This window comes from Siphateles boraxobius, unplaced genomic scaffold (assembly GCF_051911475.1).
Source record: "Siphateles boraxobius isolate OS27281-9 unplaced genomic scaffold, OSU_SipBor_1 76, whole genome shotgun sequence".
Lineage (NCBI taxonomy): Eukaryota > Metazoa > Chordata > Actinopteri > Cypriniformes > Leuciscidae > Siphateles > Siphateles boraxobius.
Genome location: NW_027509204.1, coordinates 2,499,033 through 2,516,240, shown reverse-complemented (window position 1 = coordinate 2,516,240; position 17,208 = coordinate 2,499,033). Strand labels below are relative to the sequence as shown.

General features: G+C 39.8%; 1 protein-coding gene across 1 annotated transcript in view; it reads left to right on the top strand.

Annotated features, from left to right (window-relative positions):
• The first annotated feature begins 3,761 nt into the window (after window positions 1-3,761).
• Window positions 3,762-17,208, top strand: part of nup210 (nucleoporin 210) — an 87,197-nt gene continuing 73,750 nt past the window's right edge. The window contains exons 1-5 of the mRNA XM_077217748.1: window positions 3,762-4,365; window positions 8,906-9,042; window positions 9,993-10,124; window positions 13,408-13,504; window positions 14,213-14,363. Of these exons, the coding sequence (XP_077073863.1) occupies window positions 4,202-4,365; window positions 8,906-9,042; window positions 9,993-10,124; window positions 13,408-13,504; window positions 14,213-14,363 (681 nt within the window). The 5' untranslated portion in view covers window positions 3,762-4,201. The remainder of the gene's footprint in view (window positions 4,366-8,905; window positions 9,043-9,992; window positions 10,125-13,407; window positions 13,505-14,212; window positions 14,364-17,208) is intronic.

The following is a 17,208-nucleotide window of genomic DNA, read 5'->3' as shown; positions in this document are numbered from 1 at the left end:
TGAATAGACAACTGCTTCAACACCTGGGAGAAAAGGAGAGACATAAAATTAGACCCTCGATAAGACTGAAAAAATGGCAGAGGCTGTGACCTTGCACAAAAGCACAGCTTCAGGAAACCTTGTTGCTGCACACATAATTGTAAGAAGCTATTGATTACCTGACTTGGTTTAATTAATTTAATATTCAACAATATTATTTATCTGCCTTACTTAAAGGGATAGTTCACCCAAAAATGTAAATTCTGTCAGTATTTACTCACCCTCATGTTGTTCAACCCCGTAAGACCTTCGTTCATCTTCGGAACACGAATTAAGATATTTTTGATTAAATCTGAGAGCTGAATAACTCCTCCATAGGCTTCTAAGGGATTGACACTTGTTCCCCAAAAATTTATTATAGACATTGTTAAAATAGTCCAAGTGACTACAGTGGCTCAATCTTAAGTTTATCAAGCGACGATAGCTTTATTTCTTGTCAATTTAGCCACTGTCAAATAAATACCTAGGGATGTGTTTGTTTTCTTCTAAGCCGTTTTTAAGGCCTTTCTATATGAAAAACGTCTAGTTTTGTTTCTTAAGGGCCTGAGTGTGCTTGTTGTATCATGGCGTTGGACTATTTTCTTTAATCTTCTTTAAGTGCCAATGAGCAACTGTGCCTAAAGTGCTGGAAAAGAGAGGCAAAAGTTTCTGTCGCAATATCGAGTTCTTCTAAGCTATCTGGGATGCTGAGGAGATGAAACTGATCAGGAATATTATTAATTAAAGTGATCTTTAGTGGCAGAAGTGATAGGACTAACATATTTGTAACACGGAGTTACATGTGTTTCACGAGTAACACGGCTTTGCAGCCTTGGCTAAATTAAGTTTACACGAGACTAGATAATGATCTGAGATGTCATCACTCTGCTGCAGAATTTCAAAAATTGATTACGACAATGAGTAGGTCCTGACACGTGTTGTCTAACTCCAATAGAGTTAAGAATGTCTTTAAATACCAATCCCAATGCATCTTTTTCGTTATCTACATGTATATTAAAATCACCAACAATTAGGACTTTATCTGCAGCCAGTACTAACTCTGATAGAAAGTCAGCAAATTCTTTGATAAAGTCTGTATGGTGCCCAGGTGGCCTGTATACAGTAGCCAGCACAAATCTCAAACGTGATTTATCATTTACACTAGATATTGTTACATTAAGCACCAACTCTTCTAAAGAATTATATTTGAAACTGGACTTCTCAGTAATTCTGAAGATATTACTATAAAGTACAGCAACACCTCCCCCTTTGCCTTTCAGACGAGGCTCATGTTTATAACCGTAATCTTGCGGGGTGGACTCATTTAAAGTAATGTAGCCTATTGTTTGGTTTTAGCCAGGTTTCTGTCAAATACAGCACATCTAGGTTATAATCTGTGATCATATCATTAACAATAAGTGCTTTTGAAGTAAGGGATCAAATATTCAGCAAACCAAGCTTTATCATTTGTTCATCTGTATTATATCTATTTTTTATTTGTTGAACATCGATACAACTTTTACCCTTAAATGGGTTTGGAAGTTTTTTGTATTTCCTAATTCGGGGAACAGAGACAGTCTCTATGTGATGATATCTAGGTGAAAGAGTCTCTATGTGATGGGATTTAGCTGACCTCAGTGACATGAGACGGTCGGTTTAGCCAGTTTGTCTGCTTCCGGGCCTGAGCCCCAGACTGTCATGTTTGAGCTCTTCGCAAAGACTCCCAATCACTGGCCCAAACACCTAAAATAGATGCAGAATTATTTTTTAAAGTTTTAATAAAAACGTTTCCTAAACTTGCCCTATTATTATTTACTTAAAATATTTGTACGTTTAAAATGTATTTTAATTTTTAAATTATTATTTAAACAAAATAATGTTAACAAAATATCTGCCGACATTCGGACTGCCAACCAATCCGAACAGCAGCTGACTGGTAATACGGTTGTGCTGTTGAGGCTCGCGCAGCCTCATGAGGACAAATGAAAACAAATGAGCGCAGATCACACAAAGAAACTTTATGAACATAGAGCGGTTAAAAAATGAATGTGGAGTTTTTATATTTATAACATGATATGATACATACAGTTAAGCAACATCACGTGACTGCGAGTGCTGAATACCATCACGACTGCAAATGACACTGATTTCATATGACAGTTCAATAAACAAGTAATTCATATCAAGTCAATTACATTTTAGACACAATATTGACTGTTTTTGTTCTATTTGAGCAGCGAAAATAGTTCCAAACAAACATCCCAAGAACCACAGCGCACCTTACCTGAACACGTAACTGCATTGAATGATTCATTCAGCGCTTTGAATGCATCGATTGAGTCAAAGATTGCATGACCTATTAAACAACTGCCTCATTCTTTACGTGATTCTTAACGATTCAGCCGTTTGAACGAATCATTTGAATAAATGACTCAATAACTCACTCATTAAGACGGTCACCTGCCGCCCCCTACTGGTGGTTTAGTTTCATGTTTAAAAGTAGGCTATAATTCTTTCCAATATGTCATATTTGTATCTTCAAAAAATATTTAAAACAATCTCATAACATTATTTAATGCAGTTGTAATTTTTCAGTGTAAATTAATTAATTTTATTGGTAACAGCATAGTGTCTTATTATTTCAATTGAATTTATTGATCAAATCTAAGAATTTAAAATAAAAGATGAAGCAGACATTTAAACCGATTTCTGGATTTGTACTTGGACAAGAGAATGGCCGATTTACTTGTTCTAAGGACAAGCACATGTAAACCCTTAATGTTGAGCCCTGAGTTATATTTTATATACTGTAGGCCTAGTATTATGTTTATGTGGCAAGCCAGTTTTACACATCAGCCCAGTCTATTCTGTAAAGTTAGTGATACGCCGGGTCCGAGTTTTTTTGCACATTAATTTGACAATAAATGTGGCACATCCAATTTTTCTTATGCACACCCAGAGACGCTTTTCTGGCTACGCTAGTGCTCCCAATGTAAGATATTTTGAAATGAATTAAAAGGGTTATGCATGAAATCGTGAGGAATGTGCTTAAATTACTATTTATTTATTATTTATTGATCAAATCTAATAATTTTAAGGTAAATAAAAAAATAAAAATCTCCAAAAAATTGCATTAAAAATAGAAAAAATATCATCAAAATGAAATAAAATAAGCTTGCTGAACAAAAAAAAGGCATAATTTTAGGGCTTCGAGACATTTTGACCTGTGAGGGAGGGGAAGAAAGCGATTATTTGGTTATGTAGTCTGACCTATTGAGTGGTGGTACAGGTTCCAGTTAAGTCTTTGTCATGCTCTCATATTATTTTCATGGAATTATCTGGAGTCATTTGTGAAATAAAGGTTTTCATTTAGATGTATGCATTTGCCAGCCATTTTTATCCAACGAGACTTGCAATGCCTTATATAAATATTTATGTGGTTTTCTTAGCTGTAAATCATAATCACATCAGATCGAGTCACTTCCTGTATTCAGCAACTGTTCCAGAGTCTGTTTGTGAGTGTTAGTAAAGGTCCAGCAGTGCACTTTGACCTTTGCTGTTTCAATTTTTTATATATTATTTAATATGAGAAGTGATTAAAATGAATCAGGAGAGCTGTGCCCCGTTTTTAACATTTCTAATTAGCTACTCAAAATCCTGTAAAGCCACTTCAACCCGGCATAATGAAAGCATCGCTACACATCACTACACTGTGTCTTTAAGGAAACTCGTCACTGTGTTTCAGAACGACGGAGTTCAAGTCCCAGCATGCATCATTCCACTTCGATAGTATAACGTGCGGCGGGTATTTCCAGGCGTCTATGTGTATTCAAAAAGTATAATTTTTTGCATGCTCCGGTAAAGTTATTGCCTATTTTACTGACTTATATTTTTAATATTCGCGTTTTTTGTTCTAATTTGCACACCTAAAGCACTGAGTTCAGAGAGAAGCAATAATGAAAGTAACAGCAGTGACTGTGCAGCTCGCGCGCCGCGGACTGTGTGGAGTGTAGCGCGTGGTGTAGGATGAGAGATCATCACTGCTGTCACATTAGTTCAGTTCAGGGGTGTGTGTGTGTGTGAGGGATGTGGCGGGAGGCTACTGGAGAAACCGGCACACACTAACTACGAATAGTTTAATATCCATAACTTGAAATATCTCGGGAAATAAAGTGCTGTGATCATGATGAGCGCTCGTGCTCTCGCGCTGGTCTTCATCCTCACATCTGCGTTCATCATCAGCTTCACCAACGCTGCCAAACTCAACATACCTAAAGTTTTATTACCTCTTGCCAGAAGCACAAAAATCAATTTTACACTGGAAGCAACTGAAGGATGTTATCGCTGGTAAGTGCATTACATATAGATGTATATTTGTAAAGTAATATATACGGATGCATTTCTAGTGTAATATTGAATACCTTGTCCAGTTGTAACATCAAACATGTTTTTGACATGGCAAATGATAAAGTTCAGTAGACCTTTTTTTTTAAAAGAGTAACTATAACAATTAATGTATTGGTACTGTAACGATGAATGCAGAAAGCTCAAGCACGTGGTGCTGTTGTGATATGTTTGTTATAATTGCTCAAATCTCACTTTTTCAATTTGTGTACTTTGTAGATAAGTAAATATTTTAAATCAATAATATGTAAATGTCATATGTTAAATATTAAGAGTTGCATTTTATTTTAACATTATTGCACTCTTTTTTTGCACAGCTATCTCACTCACTGATTTGTATCAGTTCTTTCTTCATATATTTATAAGTTTAGTTTATTATTAATAATAAAGGACACGGCTGTGTGATGGTTATCGATGATGGTTATTCAGCTTCATTTGTATTGCCCAAAACACATTTCTCTTTAAAGGGACAAATAAAGTATTATCACGTCTCTTTAGATAAGTTTAGCTAATGCATTAACTAACATTGTCTCACAATGAGCAATATATTTGTTACAGTATTAAAATCTGTTCTTGGGGTCTTTATGATCCCAATCGACGTTTCCGTTGTTAATAAACATGGTTCCCTTCATCTCAGTTGCATAAAATGTTGTCACTTTTTCTACATTATCTATCTATTCACACACACACAAACTGGGCTCGATTCGATTGTTCTAAAGGTATTTTAAAAACGAAAGTTTACACTTCTTGTCTTTGGGGTCAATGTGAACCCACATTGAAAATGAATGGGAAAAGCACTCACACATGCACACTCACACATGCACGTGCGCGCATACAAACACACACAGACGCACAGGTGTGTTTACTCTTGTTCCTATTCGACTAAAGCTTGACTATAATTCTTTTTTTTTTACTTTTTAAAAATGTGTTTCTTATTCTAAAGTTAAAGGGCACCTATTATGCAACACTGACTTTTACATGGTGTTTGAACATAAATGTGTGTTTTTTTTACAATCTCAATAAATCATAAGCACTGTCTCAGAACGAGCTGTTCTAAGATTCGGCTCAATGTGACGTAGAATTGAGCAAGCCCCACCGACGTGGTTTGATTGGCACTGTGGTTTTGGCATAGACCCCGCCCTCGGTGATCTGTTCACCATCCTCCATTGTCTCAACGACAGCCGGTGTTCAGAAACATAAGTGTTCTGTTGTGGGATGTAATAATGTACATAGTAGTTTTCACTTACTTCCGACATCAGAGCCACTGAAAACGCAGTGGATGGATTTTATTTACAAAGGAAAGGCTCCACTTAAACTTCCAAAATAAGTTTGTTTGCGCAAATCATTTTCTGACTGACTGTTTTGTGAACGAGGGTCAATTCAAAGCAGGTCTTGCTTCAAAGTTAATCCTCAAGTGTGGATCGTTGCCTACTGTTCGCGATCCAACGTCACCTCCAGTAGAAGTAAGTGTATTTTATGATTTTTGAGCAAATAGTAATTTCAGTTGATGTCATCCAATTCAACAACAAATGCGACTGAAGTTGTTTTCGTCGTCGTAGGATGTCTGTGTAATAATTTAAACCTTTTTTGTATAGTGTGTGACCACACGTTTATAAAGATATTTTTTAAAGATATTGTATTCAAAACTGTGCATGTTTTCTGTAAAGACAAGACATCAAAATTGTTGTTACATCCGTCTTGTAACCTTCCATACAACAAATAGCGTTTTGTCACATATTATTTCTTACTTCTACTGGAGGTGACGTTGGATCGCGAACAGTAGGCAACGATCAAAACTTGAGGATTAACTTTGAAGCAAGACCTGCTTTGAATTGACCCTCGTTCACAAAACAGTCAGTCACAAAACATAAATGTATTTTGGAAGTTTAAGTGGCGCCTTTCCTTCCTAAATAAAATCCATCCACTGCGTTTTCAGTGGCTCTGATGTCGGAAGTAAGTGAAAACTACTTTGAACATTATTACATCCCACAACAGAAGTTATGTTTCTTAGGAGACATTTTCGACAAGGCAGCACAAATCGTCAGAACAAACACCGTCATTGAAACAATGGAGGATGTTGAACAGATCACCCCGCTCTATGCCAAAACCACAGTGTCAATCAAACCACGTTGGTGGCGCTTGCTCAATTCTACGTCACACTGAGCCGAATCTTGGAACAGCTCGTTCTGAGACAGTGCTTATGATTTATTGAGATTGTAAAAAAACCACTGGGTGGATTTTTATCATTCTAGGGTGGTTTTGCTCACATACTGCCAACACACATTTATGTTCAACACCATGTAAAAGTGAATTTTGCATAATAGGTGCCCTTTAAGTCACAGCCAGAAAATGAATGGATCTCTATGGGGCCACTGCTGGAAGTATATGGTAATTACACTTTCTAGCTAAAACTATATTATGTGCATAAAAAAAAAAAACATCTAACCAGCAGATGGCAGAATTATGTAATATCAATATCCAGAAACAACTCCTATTTAAGTTTTTTTTTTCATAAAAATGTAATATTTCATATGCACCCTAAAGGTGTAGTTGAGGATTTTTTTTAGTATATAGGTAAAAAAAAAGTACTTCATGTCCCCCAAAACACAGCATAAATGTATAGATGAGAAGTAAACGGGAAAAAAATGATATATAATTTGTATTATTTAAATGTATATTTTTTGCACAATCGCTCTATACATGTTTGGTGTCATATAGACCACAAAGACAAGAAGTGTAAACAGGAAACAACCATTTGAGGATTAATTATACTTTGTTAATGTTAGTTAATAAAATTACAACTGTTCATTCAGTTCTTGTTAGCTCAGGTCCATTATATAATATTAACAGATACGACTTTTGATTTTAATAATGTATTACTAAATGTTGAAATTAACTAAGATAATATGCATTGTTTCAATTGAAAGGAAAATACTTCTTGACCATTTAACATGGATCCTTATTGTAAAGTGTTACCGGTGAAATGTGTGTTACATTACAAAATGCATACATTTCTAGAACCCTAGGTCCCTCTCCGGAGCTGGTGTTTAATGTGTGTGTGTCCTCAGGTCCTCGAACCGGCCGGAGGTGCTGTATTAATGTTGTGTGTGTGTGTCCGCAGGTCCTCGAACCGGCCGGAGGTGCTGTATTAATGTTGTGTGTGTGTGTGTGTGTCCGCAGGTCCTCGAACCGGCCGGAGGTGCTGTATTAATGTTGTGTGTGTGTGTGTGTGTCCGCAGGTCCTCGAACTGGCCAGAGGTGCTGTATTAATGTGTGTGTGTGTGTCCACAGGTCCCTCGAACCGACCGGAGGTGCTGTATTTGTGTGTGTGTGTGTGTGTCCGGAGGTCCTCGAACCGGCCGGAGGTGCTGCATTAATGTCTGTGTGTGTGTGTGTGTGTCCGCAGGTCCTCGAACCGGCCGGAGGTGCTGTATTAATGTCTGTGTGTGTGTGTGTGTGTGTGTGTGTGTGTCCGCAGGTCCTCGAACCGGCCGGAGGTGCTGTATTAATGTCTGTGTGTGTGTTTGTGTGTGTCCGCAGGTCCTCGAACCGGCCGGAGGTGCTGTATTAATGTCTGTCTGTGTGTGTGTGTGTGTGTGTGTGTGTCCACAGGTCCTCGAACCGGCCGGAGGTTGCTGTATTAATGTCTGTGTGTGTGTGTGTGTCCGCAGGTCCTCGAACCGGCCGGAGGTGCTGTATTAATGTCTGTCTGTGTGTGTGTGTCCGCAGGTCCTCGAACCGGCCGGAGGTGCTGTCTTAATGTCTGTGTGTGTGTGTGTGTGTGTGTGTCCAGGTCCTCGAACCGGCCGGAGGTGCTGTATTAATGTCTGTGTGTGTGTGTGTGTGTGTGTCCGCAGGTCCTCGAACCGGCCGGAGGTTGCTGTATTAATGTCTGTGTGTGTGTGTGTGTGTGTGTGTGTGTGTCCAGGTCCTCGAACCGGCCGGAGGTGCTGTATTAATGTCTGTGTGTGTGTGTGTGTGTGTGTGTGTCCGCAGGTCCTCGAACCGGCCGGAGGTTGCTGTATTAATGTCTGTGTGTGTGTGTGTGTGTGTGTGTGTGTGTGTGTGTGTGTGTGTGTGTGTGTGTGTGTGTGTGCGTTTGTGTCCGCAGGTCCCCGAACCGGCCGGAGGTGCTGTATTAATGTCTGTGTGTGTGTGTGTGTGTGTCCGCAGGTCCTCGAACCGGCCGGAGGTGCTGTATTAATGTCTGTGTGTGTGTGTGTGTGTGTGTGTCCGCAGGTCCTCGAACCAGCCGGAGGTGCTGTATTAATGTCTGTGTGTGTGTGTGTCCGCAGGTCCTCGAACCGGCCGGAGGTGCTGTATTAATGTCTGTGTGTGTGTGTGTCCGCAGGTCCTCGAACCAGCCGGAGGTGCTGTATTAATGTCTGTGTGCGTGTGTGTGTGTGTGTGTGTGTGTGTGTCCACAGGTCCTCGAACCAGCCGGAGGTGCTGTATTAATGTCTGTGTGCGTGTGTGTCCGCAGGTCCTCGAACCGGCCGGAGGTGGCCAGCGTGGAGGCGGTGGAGGTGGACGAGCGCCAGTGCTCTCAGAGGGCCGTCCTGCAGGCCCGCTCCACCCAGCCCTCACGCCTCACCAGCATCATCCTCGCTGAAGACGTCTGTGAGTGACACACACTGGGGCTTTCTTATTGTTGGTTAGCTTTGTCATTCCTTGTTAGTTTGTAATCTTATGATTGATAATGACAGACAATGTGCTATGCTCTATTATATCGGTTATTAACCCATCTCTCACACACAATTGGCGTGAACTGAGACTGGAGCGTTTGAGCTTCAGAAAGGATGCGTATAAGCACCGTAAATGTATAAAAGTAGTCCAAATGACCTGGGTGCTGTATTACAAACCATCTAAAATGATTATATACACTGCCCGGCAAAAAAAGTCACTGTTTGAATTTAATTAGGCAAATGCTTAAAGGGATAGTTCAACCAAAAAGGAAAATTAGCCCATGATTTACTCACCCTCGAATCATCCTAGGTGTATATGACATTGTCCTGGCTCTTCCAAGCTTTATAATGGCAGTGAATGCCTGTTTCTGTCTTGAAGACCATAAAAGTGCATCTATCTATGATAAAAGTGCATCTATCCATGATAAAATCTTGTCATTAAGTTCTACTTTCTGAGTATTAATTATCATATGCATTGAAAGACAACAATATACAAGCACTGTAAAAGGTTTTGCCACAAACTCAACTGACTGAAAGTATGATTTCACACGAGTCTCTTCCAACCTTACTGTACATTTATGAGCTTCCAGAACTTCTGATTGAGGCTGTGTGTGTGTGTGACCTCCTAATTCAACTTAATTCAGAAATAAAAACAGTATAAATAACAATTTATCAGACGCTTGGGCTCTGTTGCGCAACGAATCCTCCGATCAGCTTACACTGAATGGAAATGAACTGATATCAATTTATAGTGCCTAAATAAGAGTTTGTTTTCATATTACTTATTTTGTTGTTTGACCATATTATTAGCAAATGTAGTTTCAGAGTAATTGTCCACCTGTGAAGATTGGCTTTGGCTCAGTCCTTGTGTTGATCTGTGTTCAGTGACGGGACAGGTGCTGCGCTGTGATGCTATAGTGGATGTTATCAGTGAGATCCAGATCGAGTCCACCACGCGAGAGCTTCACCTGGAGGATTCTCCACTGGAGCTGAAGATCCATGCGCTCGACTCAGAGGGTGAGTCTTCATGCACACAGCTCACTCTTCTTCTTCTTTAGCTTGTATCGCCAAGCAAAAACAATACTTTATAGTAGTCAGTTTTATAAGGTAATTGTAATTTAACATCTATAAGGATGTCATTTTGTTGTGCTATACCATTCCTGTTTCACTTTCGAATGACATAGGATATGTAAAAAGTTATCATAAAATGAAAACTTTCTTTTAAAGTCGTCCTGTTGTTTTTAAATATGTCATGTTGGTGATCAAAGATGAGTTTTAAGGATTCATGCCTTAAAATAGTTTGAATGTAACTCTACACTCTTGCCTCATTAAGAATACGCGGTTCTATGAATATACAAATGAGCCCCGCCTCCACTCACTCACTCAGCTTAGAGACCGAGTCGACCGTTCTCTGGGATGCGTTTTCATGATAATCGAATGTACCCAGTTTTAACGTTAGTTTTAGTTTAACCACAGATTAGCTTATAACGCTAGTGTATGGGGCATCGAATAAGTAAAAATAAAAATCGCTAGTTAATACCACTAACAAGGCTCAAAATAGCCCCACACTAACACGCTAGCATAATGAGGGTCTCTACCTGCAAACCAGGGCATTGAGAACTTTGTAAGTGTACAGACAGTTTAATAAGAAGATACTTTATAAAGACAGTTCACTTCGCGTATACAAGCAGGAGCCATCTTTGGAGAACAGTCGAACCACGAACGCAGAGCTACGTGAGCTGAACTGTGACTATCGACCAGCATGTAGCACGGCGTTCAAGGTTCTGGGTACATTTGATTATCATGAAAACGCATCCCAGAGAACGGTCGACTCTGTACCCATGTGTTATTTACGCCTTTGTTCATTTTGCGCCGGAATTGTCCTTTAAGGAGAAAATACTCAGCAATGGTGTTGACTTTACACATGGTTTGTATTAAAGGATATTAAAAACCCCACATAGACACAAATAACATTAAAAGCTTGATCTTCACTACAGGGGACTTTAAAAAATGAAGAGTGCAGTGCATTGTAGGGGTGACCCTGAACAGTCGAAGATTCGATGCATCGATACGAGGAGCCTGATTCGACTACCAATGTCACAGTCGAATCTTCGCAGAGGTTACAAGGGTGCTCAATGTCTGATTTCACATAGAACTACGGGTTTTCTGTCACTACGTTAATATAGGAGCCTATTATGATAATGCTGTAAATACAAATGTGCAAAGGAAGAAGCTTTAAATAAATATTTTTAACGTGCATGAATAAATCCAAACACCCCGTGACCGATTTAAGTTTCACTTTCGATACGTGACCGATAGAGGAGCGTTTTGGCGGCAGGGATTTAAATCTTTAAAAATGTCTGGGATAAGAAAATCTAAAGAGTGGATGCACACCATCAGAAAGGATGTTTTCCCGGACTGGATTTAGCATCAGGAAAACCATGATCACACTTCTGCAGGCCAACGTTAACAAGTTGGTTTTCCTTTGGACATTCTAAAACGCTTAACGTGAAAAAAGCAGCTTTTAAAACGCTAGGGCCCTTTTACATGGCTTAATTAATGTAAAGTAGGCTACCTCATTAAGAAACCATACAATGTGCAGATAAGCAGATGAACCCAGAATATGAACGCAACGTGTTCCTCCTATAGAAAGTCACGTAAAGCGTTTTCTTTATAATGACGGTTTTCAATGGGAGGAAAATTACGTTTAATTAAACGCGTTGCGTTCATATTCTGGGCTCATCTGCTTTTCTGTAGGCTATACAGTATGCTTTTAATAATAATTATATTATTAATTTTAATAATATCTTAATTTTTTTTTTTTTTTATTGATCACTCAGGGTAATCTAATTTAACTATTTGTGGCTTGTGTTTTGAATATATGTTCCCCTGCACTTTAGGCACTTTGCACACATTTGTTCTGCATCTTGTGACTTGATTCAGACTTATTTGTTTTTTTTTTTAGAAAGGTATATTCTGTTCTAATTTAATTCTGTAAATTAATTGTTGATGATTTTTCGCTGCATATGTTGCGCTCTGTAGGTACTTAGACCCTGCTCGCACAGGCAATTTAGCCGATTTAATTTGATTTGCATGTGAAATGCAAATCCTGTCTGCAGTGTGGCCTTTCTGCAGTTATTTATGTTATTTCTTAGTTGTATTGATCCGAAATGTTTTTCTATATTTTTTTCTATATCTTTGTGTGATGCTCTGTACATCGCGGCTTTAAAATGTTAAAGCCCCGCCCCCTCCCTAACCCCACACACACGATTCGACTATTAGTCGACTATAGGGAAGACTTTACGATTCTGATTCGACTATGAACATCCTTAGTCGGGGACACCCCTAGTGCATTGTAATAATACATCTGTCTTGATCTGATTAATGATTTTTGTTGCTTTCAAATTGTTGGAGGAATTAAGATTTGACCGTTTTTTCCACAGGTCAAACCTCAAACTTTCCAAGCTGAACATATAAGTATCTACTTATCATTTGTATTCATTTCATTTAAGCTAAAGATGTGAACAAGTTGATTACAAAACTAACAAGCCATTCAAGATGTGTGGGATTTTTTCTGTGTGTAAAGATTAACAACAAGATTAAGTCTAGCGTCCAAATTATATAAATATTTAAGACTAATTGTGATACACTTACAGTATCATAATGTTTTTGTTATGACTCATTTATTTAAAAATACTTGAAAATGTAATTCATACATATAATGATAAATTAAATTTACATTTATAGTATTCTGGACTATACCTATTCTATGGCTAAGCATGCTTAAAAGATCTTAAATTAATATAAATTTTGATGTAATTTTTTGGACTGGGTGATGCACCTGTTTTGATATCATGATGGAAAAGAGCATCATTATAAGAATATAATATCTAAAAACAAAATCTTACGTAGTTTGGTATAATATGTGGTTAATATTTCATAGAAATCATAATAACACTCTAATTTGTCAATTCGTCTATACTACACTTGCAGACATCCCAAGTCTCTCTGAAGTTCCGGGTGTCTCCCGTATATTGATAGCGCTGATGCGCTCTCCGATGCGCTCCCTGATGCCCACAAATTAGTTCAAATCTCCCGGAATCTAGAGCTCGCGAGCACCAAACCGTGTAGCGCTCGCACGGCAGAGAGGGAGAGAGTGAGAGACCTTGCGTGTGTGTGCAAATGTGCGTGTGTGCCTAATGAATCGCATGTAAGACACAGGATGACTCTGACAGTGGAGGATTGTACTCGTGTCATTCATGTGCAGTCTGGGTAAAAGTGTTCCTCCTTCGGTCTTCAGGAAACACCTTCAGTACTCTAGCCAGTGTGCTGTTCGAATGGACTATCGTGAAGGACGCTGAAATGGCAGGTTTCCCTGATTCCTACAACACCCTACAGTAAGAGCTCACTTCCTGTCCCCAAATCATGCTTTCTTTTACTTCGCAGTCCTGTTTTATCCCATTTCCTCATGTTGGAATATTTAAAATGTAATTTTCTTAAGCATAACAAAACAAATATGGATTTCATTATAAGCGTGTTTTTTAATCCCTTAGCTGGGCTAAACACAATATTTATATGGATAGTTCACCCAAAAATAAAAAATAAATTAATTTATTCATCCTCAACTTCTCCGAAGTTGTAAGACGGCACAAAAGAAGATTTTAAAGAATGTGAGAACTGTTTTGGAATTTAGTGGCGACTTCATTGACACCCCTTGTGTAGACAAAAAAACACTTTCTTTTCTTTTATGGAACAAAGAAAGTCATAAAGGTTTGATACGACACAAGAGTAGGGAAATTGTGAATTATCAATTCTTGGTGAACTATCCTTTCATTTTATATGAATTATTATTATATGTAAATGAAAACATACTGTCCTGTCTGGATTGTAATCTGCTTAAAGATATATCTTTAAAAAAACATTCCTTGTGACAAAACATTAGACAATCATAAGATAGCACCATTTATTGAAGTGAAGGATCTATCCTTCACATCCTTATTTTACATTCATTTTATGTCATTACACGACTGCGCTCTGTTCAAGCTTACCTGCGCGTGACGTGTGTGTGTGTGTGTGTGTGTGTGTGTGTGTGTGTGTGTCTGCAGGGTCCTGAGGTTTGCAGAGTCAGCGTACACTCCTCCAGCGTATATTTCTGAGATGGAGCGAGTGGGACATCAGGGCGATATCATCCTCGTTTCAGGAATCAAAACTGGCCACGCCAAACTCAAAGCCAAAATACAAGAGGCAATCTATAAGGTCCATGTCACATGTGTGATTGATTTTATACTTCATATGAATAGATTTTTGGCCATGGCATAGATATGAAAATGTTAGCAAAAGTCCTGTTGTCCTCATGAATGTGTTTCTCTGATTGTGTCCTCATGAATGTGTTGTCCTGATTGTGTCCTCATGAGTGTGCTGTCCTGATTGTGTCCTCATGTATGTGTTGTCCTGATTGTGTCCTCATGAATGTGTTGTCCTGATTGTGTCCTCATGAGTGTGTTGTCCTGATGGTGTCCTCATGAATGTATTGTCCTGATTGTGTCCTCATGTATGTGTTGTCCTGATTGTGTCCTCATGAATGTGCTGTCCTGATTGTGTCCTCATGTATGTGTTGTCCTGATTGTGTCCTCATGAATGTGTTGTCCTGATTGTGTCCTCATGTATGTGTTGTCCTGATTGTGTCCTCATGAATGTGTTGTCCTGATTGTGTCCTCATGAGTGTGTTGTCCTGATTGGGTCCTCATGAGTGTGTTGTCCTGATTGTGTCCTCATGTATGTGTTGTCCTGATTGTGTCCTCATGAATGTGTTGTCCTGATTGTGTGCTCATGTATGTGTTGTCCTGATTGTGTCCTCATGAGTGTGTTATCTTGATTGTGTCCTCATGAGTGTGTTGACCTGATTGTGTCCTCATGAGTGTGTTATCCTGATGGTGGTTGTCCTGATTGGGTCCTCATGAGTGTGTTGTCCTGATGTGTCCTCATGAGTGTGTTGTCCTGATTGTGTCCTCATGAATGTGTTGTCCTGATTGTGTCCTCATGCATGTGTTGTCCTGATTGGGTCCTCATGAATGTGTTGTCCTGATTGGGTCCTCATGAATGTGTTGTCCTGATTGGGTCCTCATGTATGGGTTGTCCTGATTGTGTCCTCATGAGTGTGTTGTCCTGATTGTGTCCTCATGAATGTGTTGTCCTGATTGTGTCCTCATGAGTGTGTTGTTCTGATTGTGTCCTCATGAATGTGTTGTCCTGATTGGGTCCTCATGAGTGTGTTGTCCTGATTGGGTCCTCATGAGTGTGTTGTCCTGATTGGGTCCTCACGAGTGTGTTGTCCTGATTGGGTCCTCATGAGTGTGTTGTCCTGATTGTGTCCTCCTGAATGTGTTGTCCTGATTGTGTCCTCATGAGTGTGTTGTCCTGATTGTGGCCTCATGAATGTGTTGTCCTGAATGTGTCCTCATGAGTGTGTTGTCCTGATTGGGTCTTCATGAGTGTGTTGTCCTGATTGTGTCCTCCTGAATGTGTTGTCCTGATTGTGTCCTCATGAATGTGTTGTCCTGATTGGGTCCTCATGAGTGTGTTGTCCTGATAGTGTCCTCATGAGTGTGTTGTCCTGATTGGGTCCTCATGAGTGTGTTGTCCTGATTGTGTCCTCATGAGTGTGTTGTCCTGATTGGGTCCTCGTGAATGTGTTTCTCTGATTGTGTCCTCGTGAATGTGTTGTCCTGATTGTGTCCTCATGAATGTGTTGTCCTGATTGTGTCCTCATGAATGTATTTTCCTGATTGTGTCCTTATGAGTGTGTTTCTCTGATTGTGTCCTCATGAGTGTGTTTCTCTGATTGTGTCCTCGTGAATGTGTTGTCCTGATTGGGTCCTAATGAGTGTTTCTCTGATTGTGTCCTCGTGAATGTGTTGTCCTGATTAGGTCCTCGTGAATGTATTGTCCTGATTGTGTCCTCGTGAATGTATTGTCCTGATTGGGTCCTCAAGAATGTGTTGTCCTGATTGGGTCCTCATGAGTGTGTTGTCCATATTGGGTCCTCATGAGTGTGTTGCCCTGATTGGGTCCTCATGAATGTGTTGTCCTGATTGTGTCCTCATGAATGTGTTGTCCTGATTGGGTCCTCATGAGTGTGTTGTCCTGATTGTGTCCTCATGAATGTGTTGTCCTGATTGTGTCCTCATGAGTGTGTTATCTTGATTGTGTCCTCATGAGTGTGTTGTCCTGATTGTGTCCTCATGAGTGTGTTATCCTGATGGTGGTTGTCCTGATTGTGTCCTCATGAGTGTGTTGTCCTGATTGTGTCCTCATGAATGTGTTTTCCTGATTGGGTCCTCATGAGTGTGTTGTCCTGATTGGATCCTCATGAATGTGTTGTCCTGATTGGGTCCTCATGAGTGTGTTGTCCTGATTGGGTCCTCATGAGTGTGTTGCCCTGATTGGGTCCTCATGAATGTGTTGTCCTGATTGTGTCCTCATGAGTGTGTTGTCCTGATTGTGTCCTCATGAATGTGTTGTCCTGATTGGGTCATCATGAGTGTGTTGTCCTGATTGGGTCCTCATGAGTGTGTTGTCCTGATGGTGGTTGACTGATTTTGTCCTCATGAGTGTGTTGTCCTGATTGGGTCCTCATGAATGTGTTGTCCTGATTGTGTCCTTATGAGTGTGTTGTCCTGATTGTGTCCCCATGAGTGTGTTGTCCTGATTGGGTCCTCATGAGTGTGTTGTCCTGATTGGGTCCTCATGAGTGTGTTGTCCTGATGGTGGTTGACTGATTTTGTCCTCATGAGTGTGTTGTCCTGATTGGGTCCTCGTGAATGTGTTGTCCTGATTGTGTCCTTATGAGTGTGTTGTCCTGATTGTGTCCCCATGAGTGTGTTGTCCTGATTGGGTCCTCATGAGTGTGTTGTCCTGATTGGGTCCTCATGAGTGTGTTGTCCTGATTGGGTCCTCATGAATGTGTTGTCCTGATTGTGTCCTCATGAGTGTGTTGTCCTGATTGGGTCCTCATGAGTGTGTTGTCCTGATGGTGGTTGACTGATTTTGTCCTCATGAATGTGTTTTCCTGATTGGGTCCTCATGAATGTGTTTTCCTGAT